General features: G+C 31.3%; 2 protein-coding genes across 6 annotated transcripts; one reads left to right on the top strand and one right to left on the bottom strand.

Moving 5' to 3' along the window:
• Positions 1-1,885: 1,885 nt before the first annotated feature.
• Positions 1,886-6,855, bottom strand: LOC120274076. The gene is made up of 9 exons (XM_039280826.1): positions 6,690-6,855; positions 6,378-6,499; positions 4,237-4,339; positions 4,048-4,107; positions 3,438-3,500; positions 3,152-3,355; positions 2,965-3,067; positions 2,654-2,868; positions 1,886-2,254 (listed from the first exon to the last, which is right to left on the bottom strand). Exons 2-9 carry the CDS (start codon positions 6,491-6,493, stop codon positions 2,162-2,164), a joined length of 957 nt encoding a protein of 318 aa, XP_039136760.1. The 5' UTR covers positions 6,494-6,499; positions 6,690-6,855; the 3' UTR covers positions 1,886-2,161.
• A 5,519-nt stretch (positions 6,856-12,374) lies between these two features.
• Positions 12,375-16,558, top strand: LOC120273562. 5 transcript variants are annotated; one of them, XM_039280207.1, is made up of 4 exons: positions 12,375-12,513; positions 13,387-13,489; positions 13,666-14,347; positions 15,853-16,558. In XM_039280207.1, the coding sequence occupies exons 3-4, from the start codon at positions 13,776-13,778 to the stop codon at positions 16,313-16,315; spliced, it is 1,035 nt and encodes a 344-aa protein (XP_039136141.1). In that variant the 5' UTR covers positions 12,375-12,513; positions 13,387-13,489; positions 13,666-13,775; the 3' UTR covers positions 16,316-16,558. The 5 variants fall into 5 exon arrangements, with proteins under 5 accessions (XP_039136141.1, XP_039136137.1, XP_039136140.1 ...); XM_039280203.1 differs by having other exon boundaries at positions 12,375-12,608; positions 13,011-14,347; XM_039280206.1 differs by lacking the exon at positions 13,387-13,489 and having other exon boundaries at positions 12,375-12,608.
• Positions 16,559-17,237: the final 679 nt, after the last annotated feature.

Consider the following 17,237-nt stretch of genomic DNA (forward strand, 5'->3'; position numbering starts at 1 on the left):
TCAAGTTGGAAATACATACATTCATAACATATATCTCCTACAAAACCAAGGTCAGATAAAATGCACAGATAGACTGAAAAAGGGATCAGCAGGAGCACTTTAAAGGCACATGATAGAGTGGATTAAGTTGCGATGAGTCATTGTAATGGAGAAGGTGAAAGTAAACGTGTGACTCTAAAATCAGGACATTCTTTGCTTTGATAATTGATACTACCAATGCCATTTGATTCTCTATTTTCCTGCCTATAGAAGCACATGAACACTAATAAGAACTTATGGTCACATATCAGTTAATCTAAAGTTCAAAGGCGGATGATAAATAAATAGTTCTTTCATTGAAAATATGGAGTGATAAATAGGATGATTTGTTGCATGGTTTTTGTTTGTTTACATGACTAGAACTAATTACAGGATATTTCACTTCACTATTTGTGAATATATGATGGCTATAAACTGATGCCCTTAACTAGAAGATCAGAATACTAGTTAGAGGTGTGAAAATCATTTAAAATAACTAAAAAGAACATTAAAAAGAAGAATAATAAAATTAAGGGTACTAACAGTTACTTTGCCCTTGTTTTAATGAAAACTTTAGAGGTGACTATGAAAAAAGGCTGATGGTTGCATTAGAAATGATAGAACAGACATGAAGAATAGAGAATCCTGGAAATGGCAAAAGAAATATTTCTAAGGTAATTTTATAGAAAAACGGTAAGAATTATTATACAGAAGTATATTATTATTATTATTTATTATTATTATTATTAATTATTATTAATATAACAAAGTTTGTTGGATGAGCTCTTCAAATAATGGCTCATCGTGCTGCTGAAAAATAAAGATGCCTAGAACTTTCCCAATTTTGTGAAGAAATGTGAGTTCACTTTAACATTTCTGTTCTACATTATGCAGTATCAAAGGCTGTGTTTGTGTTTGCTCCAGGGATAATTTAAACAGTATTTAGATTAAATTAAAAAACACAAGAAGGACAAGGAAAAATTTAAAGTTCTCCCAACTTCACTTTAGGTGGGTGTCATGTCAATCACTTTCAAAATGGAGGAATTCTACATGCTGTTTTAAAAACCAGTGTATGATATAGAAGTCAGCCCATAATGGTCATAGCCTAAAGGTGATAAACTATTTTTAAATTACAAAGTCATATAACTAATATAAAAAAAAATATGCATATAGACTGGTATTAGTTTTATAAAATGTTGTTGGGACTAAAGGCGACATATCTGGGTACAAATGCATTATTTTTAGACCTGGGTATCTTGGCTGAAACCTTTCAGATACCTATAGAAAACTCTTTGACTAACCTGGCTATATAAGACATTAAAAAATAAAAGAAAATAGAATGGTAGTCCTGACTCTTGGCACTTAAAGTCTAAAGCATCAGCCCTAAAAGGAGCTTATTGATTGTTGTTTGATCACAAGTAATAATGTTCAAGGATTCCCACTAGTACACAAACATTCACAAAATTCCTGATTTAGTCCAGTGCATATTTAGCAAAACTATGAATTCCAAATATGAAAGCAAATAGTACAAACCCTAAATATATATTAATATGGTTGAGAAGCAAAACGGATTCAATGCATGGAGTTTGGAACTTCTAGGTGATGGAGCAAGCACAGTGCGTGTACAATTTAGTTTGGAAACATTGTGCAGAAAGTTAAAGGCAGCAGCTATTTATAATATTTACTAGATGAGAGCATGTGGATGTCATTACCGAAGGCTGTCTTTGGTTTGCTCTTGAACGTGTGTCCATAGATTCACTTGCAGTTCTTGGCCAATGGTTAAACAACTCCTGATCTCCGCTGCTTCTGTTGATGCCCTCCATCTGATTAACCTAAACGATGAACTTTAAACAAGTATCAAAAGAGATTCAGATCAAAACGGTGAAGAAATTTTTATGTCAAAATGGCAAAAGTATTACACAGGATACACTTCCCAAACCAACTTCACCAACAGACTGATTGCAATCAACAAAAGTTTTTTCTTTAGGAAAATGAGTAGTAAATTGAAGGAAATTTGAAAGCATCGGTCGCACAGATGCAATTGGTAAAAGGTAGGGTTACAACTCAGAGTCCTTATGGAATCAAATACTGATAATTATATATATATGTTCATTGCTTGTCTTCAGAATGTCTTTCAATGACATCACGAGTCTTGAGGAGTCTCAAATCTTGTGGGAGTGTCAATTCCCATCATACAGCACAGTCCAGATATTAGTATAATGAGCAGTACAATCCCCTGAAAAGAAAAGGGTAGAGAATGTGTAAATTATGGAAAGAGACTTAGCTCAATACTATCACAATGAATAGTCAAAGATAAATGGCAACAAGAAGATAGCTAAATCAAATCTTACTTTCCATAGGAAGGAAAAACATTATTCCAAAAATAAAATAAAATAACACGTTTGACAACTCATACAATGACTGATATACTTCCTTGCAGATAAAATATGGTCCCTTTCATGATAAGATTAACTTCAATAGATCTATAAGAGGAAATTTATTTACAAGATAATGGATTTGAAATAAAGAAAAAGAGAACAAAGACTGTAAAATGTTCCAGATTATAATAGTAACAAACAAATAAGTGAGCAAACAGGCTTAGCATTATTGTAAGCTCAAGGAGGCAGGAACTTACAACAAAAAATCCTTCCAAAAGAGATGATTTAATTTGACAAACTCCATCACACGTGGTTGTATTTGAAGATTTGCCACTGGTGCTTTCTGCAAGAAACCTGTTTATTGCCCAATGAGGAGGGTACTGAAGTGATTTCTTTGGGTCAGAAGCATACAGAATTGAATATGAAGCACCAGATTTATCCAGAAAATTCACTAGTTCAGATAAAATCTCCCCTGCCAAAAATAAAAACAAAACAATAAAAAATTTTCAAAAAAAATCAAATTGAACAGAAGTAGCATATTATTTAGGCCTAATACAAAGAAGCATACCTTCGGATTTGGTTTGATCCACCTCTTCAGAGCCTCCACTGCAGAAAACAACCAGATCGGCCTGCGCATCCTTACCTTTTTCCATTCTTGAGTCAAAAAAATCCTGGGTATTGACGTAGCCTCATTATAAACAGATCAACTTTTCCAAAGCACAACACAAGCAATTATAAATATATAGTTTGATTACCTGCAGCGATTGTAAGTCTTGAAGTTTCTTGAGATCCTTGCCATCAACAGAGCAAGATTCCAAATATGCAATCTGGTTCACTGCCAATTCATGCCCACAATTTTCTATAAATCCTGAGAACAAAGAATGTTCCAGCTTGTCGTTTCCTTCTGATAAGGCAACATATGGAAATGCCATGGAAAAATTGGAGCCACCAAATGAAAGCTGGTCAGCAACACAGAATGAGAAACGAAGATTAGGAGAAATGACTTCCAAGAAACATGATATAAGAAATAAATCTGGTTACCTTCAGCACATCCAACAAAGCTTGATCCTTAAATTTGGTTTTCGAGATATCTGAAGATTGCAACTATAGCACAAGAGAGTCTTGTATTAGTCACTGAGAAACAGACTGCATAATATAAAATGTGATTTCAAAATTGTTCATATGACCAGGTATAAAACTTTGTTTTGCAGACAATTTGCCCAATCAGAATACGTCACTTTTTTATTTTTCCGCAGTCCATAAAAAGATAAATGCTGCATTGAAAAAGATGATAGGCACTATAAAAAAGATAAATGGTGTATTGAAAAGGATGATAGGCAAAAGTAATAAAATTCTTTTACAATGTGGAAAAATGTAAACTTCATATGGCGATTGCTTAATTTAGCATGAGAATGGAAAATCTGAGCTTTACCTTGCAATTTGTTTACAAACAAAGCAATTTAATGTTAAAACCCACAAAATAGCATTATCGTGATGCCCACAAACCAGAATTTTGGGCATAAAACCATAATATCCAAGACTAACAGAAATCAACAAAGAAGTACCAAGTAGGAATGGATCTTTATCTTTGATACAAGCACAGAAATCTGGATATTGAACTGATTCGTCAAAGAAGATTGAATTTATTTACCTTTCCTCCAACAAAAACAACTGCAATATCTACTGCCCGCTGATGGTTCTCCATAGAACACTGGAAAAAAAAATAAGCATACATCATTAAGACTTGAATCATGTCCTCCATTTGAACTAATAAAAGTTACACGATAGATGACATTTAACCAAAAGAAAGAAACAAGTGAATCTTCAAGTGAAAGAGTACCATAAAGTTTGACCAACCCCCTTCAGAGAGGACAGATTTAGCTAAATCCTTTGGAGAGATTGCTTGGTAATTGATGACTTCTTTAACACCATGAGATGATAATCTGAGAAGCAAGAGGATAGCATTATGATGTTCAGAATTAAAAATCATCAAAAGGCATAAAACTTTTCAAAACAAAATGACCATGTGTCTGAAATAATCAAACACCTAGAATAAGACTTGATTAGAACTGGCACTGGATGGATGAAAATTTTAGAACTGGCCATTTATTCAAAGTATTAGCAATCTATCAAGGAGAATATGCCCTTCGTAGACGAGTCAAGCAGACAGTAAACAGAAGCTAAGCTCTTTCTTGTGTCTAATATGTAAACAAGCTCCAACGTTCAACAAACTCCCTAGGCACCTACAGTATTAATAAATAATTTGCTTTTGACAATAGAGTAAATAGGACCTAGGATGATACCTTTTTCCAGTACAGATGATGAATATAGAAGGATAAAACAATGGCATACTTTTCCAGGTTCAATTTTTTTTTTTTTTCTGAAAATTCATTCCAAGAATCAGATATGATCTCTCTAACACATATAATTTCACATCCAACACAGGTCTTATAATATTGTTGACCTAGACTGATATAAGCACAGAGTAAACTCATTAAAGCCTAACATCATGATAACAGAACTTCGATTATCAAACCAGCATAATATAATTATGGCCAACACTGATGCACTAACAGATATACTTTAAATGACTTCCAGAAAATAAACCAGCACAAATGAATAGCGGGAGAATTGTGACTTGATAGATATCTTTCACAAATTCAACAATTTAATAATATTTTGGTGTGATGTAATTTTTCAAGTGCATAATCTGTTCTTACACAAAACAGATTACTCAATTAAGAGCTTAGTTTTGTGATGGTTCACTAACCGGAAAGATGCTAAAAAAAAAATTCATCCTCTCAGTTAAATAATCAACATTTCAATGGGTAAATAGTGTGAAAGCTTTTCAAAAAATTCAACAACAACAAATTTTCCATTTCACAAGACAAAAGAATCTCCTTAACTACTTGTCATTCTTCAATACCAGTCTACAAATAATCAATGATGTCTTCAAACAAGCAATATAATTTTAAAGAAATATTGAAATAAGGATGCTGCAATGTCCTCAATGAATGATCAAATTAAAATATCTTAAAAAAAAGTTTCTTTCCTTAATTAAAAATTCTCCTCCCTGAGGTGCTCATATCAATCTAAGAGATAAAGACACAAACATCCAAATGTAGTGTGCATCCAGCACCTGTATATTGGCATATGAAGAATCTGAAAAACATCAGAGCATCAATAAGTTTAGATGCTGTGAAAGATCCCATTGCTGCCAATCAATTCTGGTGGTTCATCATAAATACTTTAGCTACCCCATAACCATGTATTTATTTCATCTTCAATAAGTTGAATGAACCCACTTCCTTGACAGACATTTCCAAGGGTTCCCCAAATTCAATGTAAAAGAGGGTTAAGTATGTATAAGCTAATCAACTACATACATGTTTGGCCAAATTTTTGCAGCTACATGAAATTGCAAGAAAACATAGATGTTTTATCTTTAACAATCTGCATTAAAATTTAAAAGGTGAGACTTCTATAGTAAATTCCCAACCAATCATGGTGCAAGGTTTTATCAATCGAATGAAACATTGATAAAACAAGGTTATTAAAATATACAAAGGAAAACATTATCTAATACATATTACTTTATACTTCACATGCTTAAAATCTCATTTTATTCAACCAATCAAGGTCAAGATAAAATAGTTTCTCCTCTTATTCTGTATTTCTTTCATTTCCACTCAATATGATACAGTGTTAGTGTATAGCATCATGTAGTCTGAGAATTCCCAGATAAACACAGATCCCTTGTTTGTATGGTCTTTTATTGCAAATAACACTTCAATAACATTGCAAACTACTGAGAAACAAACCTCAGGAACACAATACCTTCATAGTATACTACCATAAAAACACACACACACAAAACATCAAGATTGAAATGAATAGCATATAAGACCAAATATACCAAAAAATCAATGAATTTCAATGCACAAAGAGTAAAAACACAAAAAAATAAAAAACAAAAATTACCCGTGACCATTTGAAGACCATAAGAATGCAGGAGCAGTGACAGGCGAAGCAATCACATATGACAATTGTGCTACTACAAACAAAATCCCTAAAAGAACCGCCTTTATTACCTCCATCTCTATCTGCACATCATTCATATACCAACAATCAAACACAAGCCAACGATTTAAATCACAACCAACGCTAAAAAAATTCCAATCAAATCATGATTCACAAACATATAACAATACGAATTGATCGAAATCCAAGAATTAGCAAGGTCTAAATTAACAGATCGTTATATCAAAAGATTGATCGGCATTGAGATCATACCCGGAGGAGCTGATCTTCGATTCTAGGGTTAGGGTTTTGGAAACCCCAAAGGAATCGAAACTTCTCGTCTTCGTCTTCTTCGCTCGTTTCTCTGAGAGAGATCAAAGCTTGAGATGAGGACGATGGGTTGCGTTGTTGTTCACTCGATGGTCTTGGGCCACAAATTATTAACCTCGACATGGACACGTGTCAACTTGATACTTCTTTTTCACATGTATTTCGTTGTTCCCTTTAGCTTCAAATATAATTTACTATTTTGCCCTTGAAATATATTTCAATATTACATAAATTATACTCCCTCCATTCCTTTTTATTTGTCGTAAACCCATATTTTTTTTCATCTGTCATTTTTCAATATCAAGAAACATTTATTATTTTTTTTTTCCAAAATTACCCTAACATTTTATTCAAATTTTTTCTTGAAATTAAATATGAGAGAGAAATGTGAAGATATAAATTAGGGGTAATTTTGGAAAGAGAATAATTTTTTTATAAAAGTTTATGAAACAACTAAATTTATTGGTATGCGAGATTCTGTTATTCATGACAGATAAAAATGAACGGAAGAAATACCTGAAAGATTATGAAAAAAAATCAGAGATATGCACCTAATTTCAAATTTATTTGGAAATTATGATATGTTAATTGATATATATATATATATATATATCAATTAACATTGAATTTTGATGTTGCTTTGTTGGAAAAAACATTGGTGTAAAAATTAAATCCATGCTTTCATTTCCAATATACACTCTTCATGTCTTTCCCTTGGATGCATTTTCAAGCTATGATACATAGCCTTTGGAATATTATTCACCATTAAATATTTCTATTTGTTCTATATATATATATATATATATATCCCTTGGCTAGTTGTTTGGGGCAGATTGGAAAATCTTGCAATAAGGGGTTGCAATAGAGTCTCCATTTTCACATATATCATGTATCATGTAGCGAATAGGACTTACTATTCAAATCGATTATTTGGAATATATGGTTTAAAGGAAATAATTGAATTTTCAAGTACTCATCTCTTATGATTTCTGTGATCATGTTTAAAACTCATCTTATGTTCTCATCTTTAAAGTTTCTACAACTCCAAAATAAAAAGTAATTAAGTTGGCAAACTTGGTTTCCATGGTTAAATGGAGCCTTAAGTTCTTAGGATCTCACAAGAGAGAAAAAGAGGAAGGTGACCCAAAAGAGTTTTTTCCATCAAAAGTATCCTACTTATAGAACTATCCTTGCTTACGAAGCCATCCTAATGGAAGATCTCTTTCTATCTCTGTTAGGAGACTTTCCATTATGTTTGTCAATCCCTCCTTCTGTCTCAGTTGTTTGGATCTCTTTTGATTAACTAACTGCCTTATTATACTTTTGCTTGCATCGTCTCTCTTTATACTCGTCTCAAATGTATTTTGTACTTTTAATTTATCCTAATTTAAATTTGTGGTTTATTCACTTTTTGAAAAAAAAATGTTTTCTACTGTTTATTAAACCATAAAAATAATACTTTCATATATTTTTGTATGTTTGAATTGTCAAAACAATGTATGAGATAAGATGTAATTATCGCTTAACTTATCCATAATTTTATCAAAAATCTATGTATATATGAAAAATATTTGAAAAATTAGTACTATCCCAGTAGAGAAAAAGAACTCAAACCAATTTCACTGTAAAAAATAAAAAACTCATTTACTAAGGGGTGTTTGGCATCGTTCTGTTTTTTCGTTTTTTTTCTTTCGCTTTTGTTTTGTTTTATTTTCAAATTTTTGAAAACAAAAATATGTCTGGATACACTACTAATTATTATGTATTTTAAAAAACTGAAAACAAAAATATGTTTGATTAGCACAAAGTTATTATATTATTATGATGTTTTTTTATCATTTTTTCAAAACTATATTTTTAATTTTTTTTTGTAAAAATTTATTTTTTTAATAGTAGTTTACTTGATTGTATTACTAAATAAAATTTATAACATATATTGCTATTGTATAGGTAAAAAAAACTTATAAAAATTATACCATTTAAAACTAAAAAAAAATTTGGGGTTTGCCTCAAAATTTAATATATATATATAGAAAAAGTAATCTGGGACGTTGAGGAGATAGACAGGAAGAAATAACCCAATAAACAACACCTGCAACAGTGTCAAAACATTGTACTGTCTCTCATCGGGTTGATCTGGTGTTCTTTAGGTTTAGTTTAAGTTTGGTTGCTCTCGACTGTAGGTTTCGTATAAATCAACTTTGACGGTTGAGATTAATTCAGTAACTATTACGATAGTGATCTACGGTTCAGATCAAAATACTGTACATCCCACTTTTTCACTGTGCTACTATTCATACGATTGATGTGAATGATCATGACCGTTGATTTATGATCCAAGGGCTAACAATCAACATGCTTAGATTGCATGTCTAAGTACGTCCTGAGAAGATTGAGCCTCATATATATATATATAATATGTTTTATCCTAGTTTGTAAAAATCAAGGGTAAAGCAATAATTTTCATAAATATATTATAAAATATAATTTTTTTATACTATATAAACTAATTTGTAAAATATCAAGCCCAAATAATAAATTTTTATAAATATTTTTCTTAAAAATATATTTTTTTAAAATTATTAGTATTAATTTGTAAAAAAAATTGATATTTTTAAAAAATTAAAAATAATATATATATATATATATATTATATGTTTTATCCTAGTTTATAAAAATCAAAGGTAAAACAATAATTTTTATAAATACATTATAAAAATATAATTTTAATAATATATAAATTAATTTATAAAATATCAAGCCCAAAAAATAAATTTTTATAAATATTTTTCTTAAAAATATATTTTTTAAAATTATTAATATTAATTTGTAAAAAAATTGATATTTTTAAAATTTTAAAAATAAAAGGAATTAAAATTTAAAGGGGGGAGGAGTAGAAGAGGAAATGTTTCGTAATGGAAAAAAAGTATTGAAAACATTTCCCAAAAAGTTGAAAACATAAAAATGTTGTTTCTTGTTTTTTTGAAACCATTAGGATTGTTACCAAAATATTTTGAAAACAAAAACAAGATAGCAAATGTTTCCAAAAATATGAAATTGAAAACAAAAAATAGGAATCGACAACAATGCCAAAACGACCCCTAAGTAAAAAATTAAGAGGTCGATTTTTTTTTCATAGCAATAATTAAGAGTTGTGATTTGTCCATATTTATTAAAACTAATAATTAGATTTAATTCGACCTCAATTGGCAATTTAATTAGATAAGAGCAATGGAGGGTTAGTGATTATATATATATATATATATATTTTTAGAAAGGCGACAAGCGCCGGAACTCAGGGACGAACACGTGGGGGAGCAGCGCTCACCACCGAACCGTGCCCTCACCACCCGATGCCAATAGACCAAATGGTCATAGGCGTGATTATATATGTATATAAAAGTGAGAGATACATGATATATTTGAATTTGTTCAAAAGCCAAATTTCAATATTTTAAATAAATGGGACAAAATTTTCATTTTATAAAAATATTTTTGTGGAAGTCAAAACAACAAAATGGGACTTCAGCTTCTTCAAATTGCACATTCAACTTTTAATAAAAGACAAACCCTTGATAAAAGCCCACAGACAATGGTTTCACTTGAAACGCAATGCTGGTCTTTCCATATGCATAGGCTCATTTAATTGTTTTGAAAAATATTAATTTCAAAAATATCAATTTATAAATTTCAAAATATGAAATCTCGTACAATTTACGTAGCACAAACAACCTTTTTTATTGATATCGTGTCCTTTAAATATGGTGTTTATGGTTTTTTTAAAGAAGCCAATTTCAACCACAACTCATGCAAAACAAAAACACAAACAAATTGAAGTATTAATTTCTTATTTATATATGCAAGAAGTTTATCTAATTAATTGAAAAATATAACTTAAGTAGATAAAAGAAAAGAATAATGATTACATAAATACAAATTTTATAAATATAATTTTTTTTTTGAAGTGGTTAAAACTTAAAAAACAGAAAATCTATGTAGATAGATACATATATGGCCGCCACATAATTGTCTACATTAACTGATAAATGTTGATAAATGTAGATATGTGGATGTTATTAGAGTTTCTATTATTATTATTTTTTATTTTTTTATTTTTAACCAAGTAAATCATTGGTGTTTTTATAAGATAAAAATAAACAGATAATTGATTTTTATTAAAAAAAGCAAAATTTTTATTGATAAGGAAAAGGTTCAATTATATTTCAAATCTAATATCTAAAAATATGTATTAAAATTTATTTAAATAAACAAGTTATTTTAAAATAAATTAAAATGTGGACAAACAATAAATTGAAGTCTTTTAACAATAATACAATAAAAATTCAGGAGATGGTAAGTAATTTTGTTCATTTCCAGGGGTTTAGTGGGGTAATGTGTAAAAAATTAATGAGTGCCTTATAATTTTATTAATTTTAATCACATGGTGAATAATATTTAAATGGAAGAAAATTTAATGTTTTTTAAGCACGCCAAACAAAATTTGAGAAGTCACTGGCTGTCAAAATAATTTTGTTAATTCTCAGGGAGCAAGTGGTAAGTAATATTTGAAAAATAAGTAATTTTACTAATTTTCGAGGGTGGCAACAACCCACATTTGAAAATTCACTTGGTGCCATATAATTTTTTTTTTAATTTTAAAATAATGAATAATTGTGGGCTAGATCATTGGTAATTACCTCTGTTTGTGATTGAGATCTCTAATTTGAGTCTCTCAAAATACAATTCATTTTTTGGGTCCCTTCACCGTAACGGTTGCACCTTCGTACTTGTTTGTCTTTTGTTTTGTCGCTTGTCAATTTTATAAAAATAAAAAATAAAAACAGTGGTTAGTAATATTTGAAAAAATAATAATTCTAATAATTATCTGGGTAATAAGTAATATTTTAAAAGTTATATTTAAATGAATTTCTAATTTTTAAGAAATAACTAGCAACATTTAATGATATGTAATTATATATATATATATATGTGTGTGCGTGTGTGTGTCTTTTTCTTTTAGGACATCAGTTCTAAGTCTTTTGAACTAGGTTGTTGGCTCCAGTTATTGAACAGTAGACATAGACAATGTGAGACTATTAGTTAAGAGAGTTTTTTTCTACTATAAAAATTGTGAAAAATCGCTTGCACAACCAAATAGAAAATTGATAGATAAATTATTGTTTGATTACATTTAGCAAAAATATATTTTGTAATTTTGAAGTATCAAAATATGTAGAGAGCAATTCTAGTATGTTATTTTTATATGAAAATAAATTTTTTGATTCACTTGACTTAATTACATATTTTTATTTTGTTTATATTTAATATTATATCCATGCCTAATTTCAACACATCTATATTCTCATTTTACTTGACCTAAAGTTCAGACTTATCTTCTACAAGAGACTGTAGTGTCAAAAGACCCAGAGTCCGTCATTATTTTAGCAAATAACTTTTATAAGTTAGTGCGTGATAAATAATTTTTTAAAACTTCAGGGATTTGTAAGCAATATTCGAGCAAAAGTAATTTTGCTATTTTTAAGGGGGTGAAAAGTAAAACAAAACTCATTTATAATATATATATATATATATATATAAATATCATCAACGTCACTTTGTCTGGTGAAGTGTCTTCTCAGAACCTCCATTATTTGTACTAATATGCTCACTGATTCCTCTTCTTCTCACGCTTTCTCACCGACTCTTCGCCTCCTTCTTGTCCCTTTCTCCCTTTCTCTTCCCTTTCCTTGCCCTAGAATTCCTCCAGGTACGTCTCTCTCGGTTTTCCCCTGTTTTCCCTTTTTTTTTTCAACCAGAATCATGTGTTTTTGAGCCAGTTTTGAGTCCAGAGTTGATAAAAAGGTATAATTTCAATTTATTCCCTCCAAAGATGTGATTTTTTGAATTATTTGTTGAATTATTTGTATTTTCGTGATTTTTGTGCTTCTGTTGGATTAGGTCTTTGTTTATAAATGCAAGAAAATTTTTGCCAGTTTTTGTGGATTAATGCTTGATTTGAGAAACCAAATGTGATCTTGTTCTTTAGGCCAAAAAAAAAAAAAGGAGTTTGTTCTTGTATCTCTGTGATTAAATATGCTTGTCTGCTCACAAAACTAAGTGTAAGACTTTGTATTAATGTTTGATTTGTGTGTAAATTTGATAAGGAAATATCCTGAGTTATAATGTTCTTCCATGTATTGTGTTTTTTCTTCTTCTTGTTTGGCCAAAGAATTAATTTTTAAGTATTTGTGTGTATGTTCTCAGGGAAGTGCAAGTTGTTCATTGAATCTATGAAGTAGAATAAACAAAGGATTAAGCGTTAATTGTTACAGTTGTTAATGTTGTGCAATTTGTAGTCATTGGTTTCTATTGTTTCCAGACATAGATGGTGTCAATTTGCAAGATTGGGTACTGGATTATAGAGCTGCAGTGTTGATTAGCACTAAATTAATTGTAGTTACGTCGGTTGCGTGTATTGAATAGAGATAGCTAAAACGGATGCTCTTTGCTGCTGTGTGGCCTCTGGGCCACATGGAGAGAGATCAAATTCAGTTAGCAAACCCCCCCAATTGGAGAATAAATTCTACTTTTTCTTTTTCCCCTCCATTTTCAAGGCTTTCAGACTTCAGGTCTTATTCAGATGGGATTATCACAAGGGACCCATTGATTCCCCCATTTATGAATTGTCATTTTCTCTGCACAATAAAGGATGAGGATAACTCTTACAAAAACATTTCATCTTGGTGAGTTCTGTAGTATTCCTGCTTGGGTTAATTTAGGATTAACTTAAACTTTTTATGACAAAATAATAATAATAATAATAATAATAATAATAATAATAATATAACAACATTTATATTTTCTTCTCTTACAACGAAACCATCATGATACTTTTCTTTACTTGTATTGTTTCCACTAGAGAATATATCCACTTCTTCTCTTTCTCCCAAAACTTCTCCTCCCTTTTCAAAAACCCCTTTTTCCATGGCGCACCGCTACCACTAACTCCCCCACCACGAAGCTCTATCAATGGCGTCTTCTCCCACCTCTCTCCTCCTCTCCTTCGATTCAACTCTCCAACCCTTCCTTCTCCCCTCGTCTTCCTCCTTGCCTCCTCGCCCCTCCCCATCTTCTCTCGCTTGCCGCCTCGTCCGCGTTGCCTCTCGCTCCATTCCTTTGGGATCGACATCCAGATCCACAACCTTATACACCGCCGCCAACTCCACGCTCAACGACTTCAACTTCAGGCATGAATTCACTCATGGCTTCATCTTGATCCGCCCGATGCTCGACAATGAGCTCGATGAGACTGTCCAGCTGCTCGCCGAATCCTTCTCCGAGGTCATGTTCGGCACCGATCGCTATGTCCAACTGCTCATCTTCTTAGTGAAGCAGTACATTGAAGAAAGGTTGAAGCTTGTTCCTAACACTACCGTGCTCGTTGGATTCTACACGGAGACGAACTCCAGTGAATCTCAGCTTGTTTGCACCGCTGAGGTTTCATTTAATGCTATTGGAGCCAATGCTGCGGCGCCGACGCCGCAGCCTCCTCCGGATTACCCTTACATTTGTAATATGACCACCAAGAAGTCGCATCGGAGGTAAGATAGCTTCTTCTTGTTCTCATTTTTTTTAATGTCTTTCTTTCTTTTGTTAGCTTGTTTTTATGTTTGTTATTAGTTTTGATTTGTTTCTTGTTGTTTCTAGTTATTGAATTGTTTCTTTGAAGTCTTGGATTTCCATCAATGTGAGTGATTCTTGTACTTATTAGGAGTTATTTAGTTAATAGTGGCATAATTATTATGGTAAGAATTGCTAAACTTACTAGGAAATGCATGCCTTTCAATTGTATTCAAGTGTTTTCTGAAACCTTTGATTCATGAATGTGGTCCTTTCTAAATTTAAAAGAAAATGAGCACCCTTTGATCTATTTAATTTATGGTTGTATTTGGTCATTGAATTGATTCTTAAGTCTTTGATTCATGAATGTGATTCTTGTACTTAGGAGGACTTGGTAGATAGTGGCAAAATGATGTATGGAATAGCTAAATGTAGATGAAAATGCTTGTCTTATCGCTTGCCTTTGAATTTTGTCTACTTTTGAGTCTTTGATTCATGAATGTGATTCTTCTAATTTCTAGGACATGGTAGGTAGTGAGAAAATGGTGTTAGGAATTGCTAAAACTATAAGTAAATGTGTGCCTTTTGATATGTTTTGTGTTGTTTCTGTTTATTGAATTGTTTCTTTCAAGCCTTTGATTCATATGTCTGATTTTTATACTTGCTAGGACTTGTCAAAAAGTGGAAAATTGATTATTGGAATTGCTAAACTTAGAATTAATGCATGCCTTTAACTTGGTTTGTTTTTGTTGTTCCTGGCTATTAAATAGTTTCTTGAAATTTTGTCATTCTGGAATGTGATTCTTCTTTTTGCTAGTACTTGGTTGATAATAACAAAATGTTGTTAGGAATTGCTAAACTTAGAAAGTAGAAATTAGAGTGATTCTTTATCTCACGAAATCAAGGTTGGAGGTGATCATTACTACTTTTGGGTCTTTGGGTCTTGAAATAAAATCTAGTTATTTTTATGAGAGTCCTGTAGTCAAATTCAGAGACAGTTTCTATAATGGAAACAAATTTTTAAGATAGATATTTGGTTGTCTTTGTTTCCTTTGTGTTCTCGATATGACTGGGGATATGGTAATAGCTTGGTGGATGGCATTGAATGATAAACAGCTTTCCTGTGAATGAGTGTCATAGAATTCCACATGGATTAATGCAACATTGGTGGCTCTCTTCATCAAACAAAACTTATCTGTGTTCAAGATGCTATTGTTAGTAAGATTTTATACTTTTAAGAACAGTTTTAGAATTAGTAACCTCATCGGTCAACTAGTGCAATTCATTTTAATTTCATTGTAAGCATCATTAAAACACCGGAAGTTTTTAGTTCATCCATTAGTCTATCAAAATCTTTCTTGAATAATTTTGATTATAATCTTCATTAGATGCATGGCTCCGGTGTAGCTTGTTCAAATACTACCTGAGCTTGCTGCGAATTCATACTTCAAAGTGATTGGGAATGTTATGTTTTTAAACATCATAGGAAGGGCATTGCTTGGCAGCTTCTCCAGGCTTGTGAAGATCTTATATTACAAATGAAGGCCAAAAGACAAGTTTACCTCCATTGCAGAGTAGTCGACAAAGGCCCTTTCGCGCTATACAACAAAGCTGGTTACAAGGTTGTTAAGAAGGACAATATCATGGTCTGGCTTACTCTTCAGCGGCGCAAATACCTTATGCGCAAGATACTACCACTAACCAATTATGTTCATGCAAATATAAGGACTGAGGATCTATCAACACCAAATGACACACAAGTGCCACAACAAGATGTCAAGGCCGGGGATCTATTACCATCAAATGATAGACATCCGGACATCAAGTATTTACCACCGCAAAATGATAGACATCTGGATGTCAAGCCCGAAGATCGACCACAACAACTTGACAGTCATACGACAAGCTTACATCTTGAGAATGATGATGATGATGACGGAATATTCTGAACTATCAATTCGATCTAAACAGTGGCTGTAAATATAAAGTTCGACGAGGGGTTAAGGGTCTCAAATGTACAAGTGGTTGTGCTAATCATTGACTAAGTGTTTGATATTGAAAATCTCTGAGAGTTGTTAAAGAAAAGGGTCTCAATTGTACTGAGACCAATTTGATTTATTTCGTTCCCATTCATCGTATTTGTATGTAATTGTATGTTACAAGAGGGAAGAGTTGTGTTTCTTTTCTGCAAAGACCGTTTTCACATTTTGCTTGAACATCCCATTTTCTGTTTTTGATTTTTGTTAATTATTTTTTAAATTTCGGTTAACCCAACCTAAAATTATTTAAAATCAATTTGGTCATTGCTTACTCAAATTCACAAGCCATTTACTCGTTTTATTTTTATTTGTATTTTTTCATGGGTTTAAAGCTAAGAAAACAAAGATGAAGAAAATATAACCATTTCTTTAATTAAACAATCAAAGTTTGGTTAATTTTGCTGGCTATTTAAACCCAAAATTTACTTAGGTTATTTTCTTTGTTAATTTCCAAATTAATTAAATGCACACCCTAGCAATGATTTCTTAAAATTCAAATCAATATTAAGTAGCATTTATTTCAAATTTTATAACATATATTTATATTTATATTTACATTAAATTCATATTCTCACAATTCATATTTTCCCACAATTTGTATTGGTCAAATATGTGACAATTATTGTTAGTAAAAAACACAATAACAATGTCATATTTTTTTTAGGATATACTATCATATTAGTCACGAAACTATTCGCTAAATTTCTATTTGTCACCTAACGACAAAAAAATTCAATTAGCTCCTTAATATTTTTATTTCCTTCCATTTGAGTCATCGGGGTCGACGGCATTACCTTGTGGCTGACGTGGATCACCACGTCGTCACCCATGT

The sequence above is a fragment of the Dioscorea cayenensis genome, chromosome 12 (assembly GCF_009730915.1).
Source record: "Dioscorea cayenensis subsp. rotundata cultivar TDr96_F1 chromosome 12, TDr96_F1_v2_PseudoChromosome.rev07_lg8_w22 25.fasta, whole genome shotgun sequence".
NCBI lineage: Eukaryota > Viridiplantae > Streptophyta > Magnoliopsida > Dioscoreales > Dioscoreaceae > Dioscorea > Dioscorea cayenensis.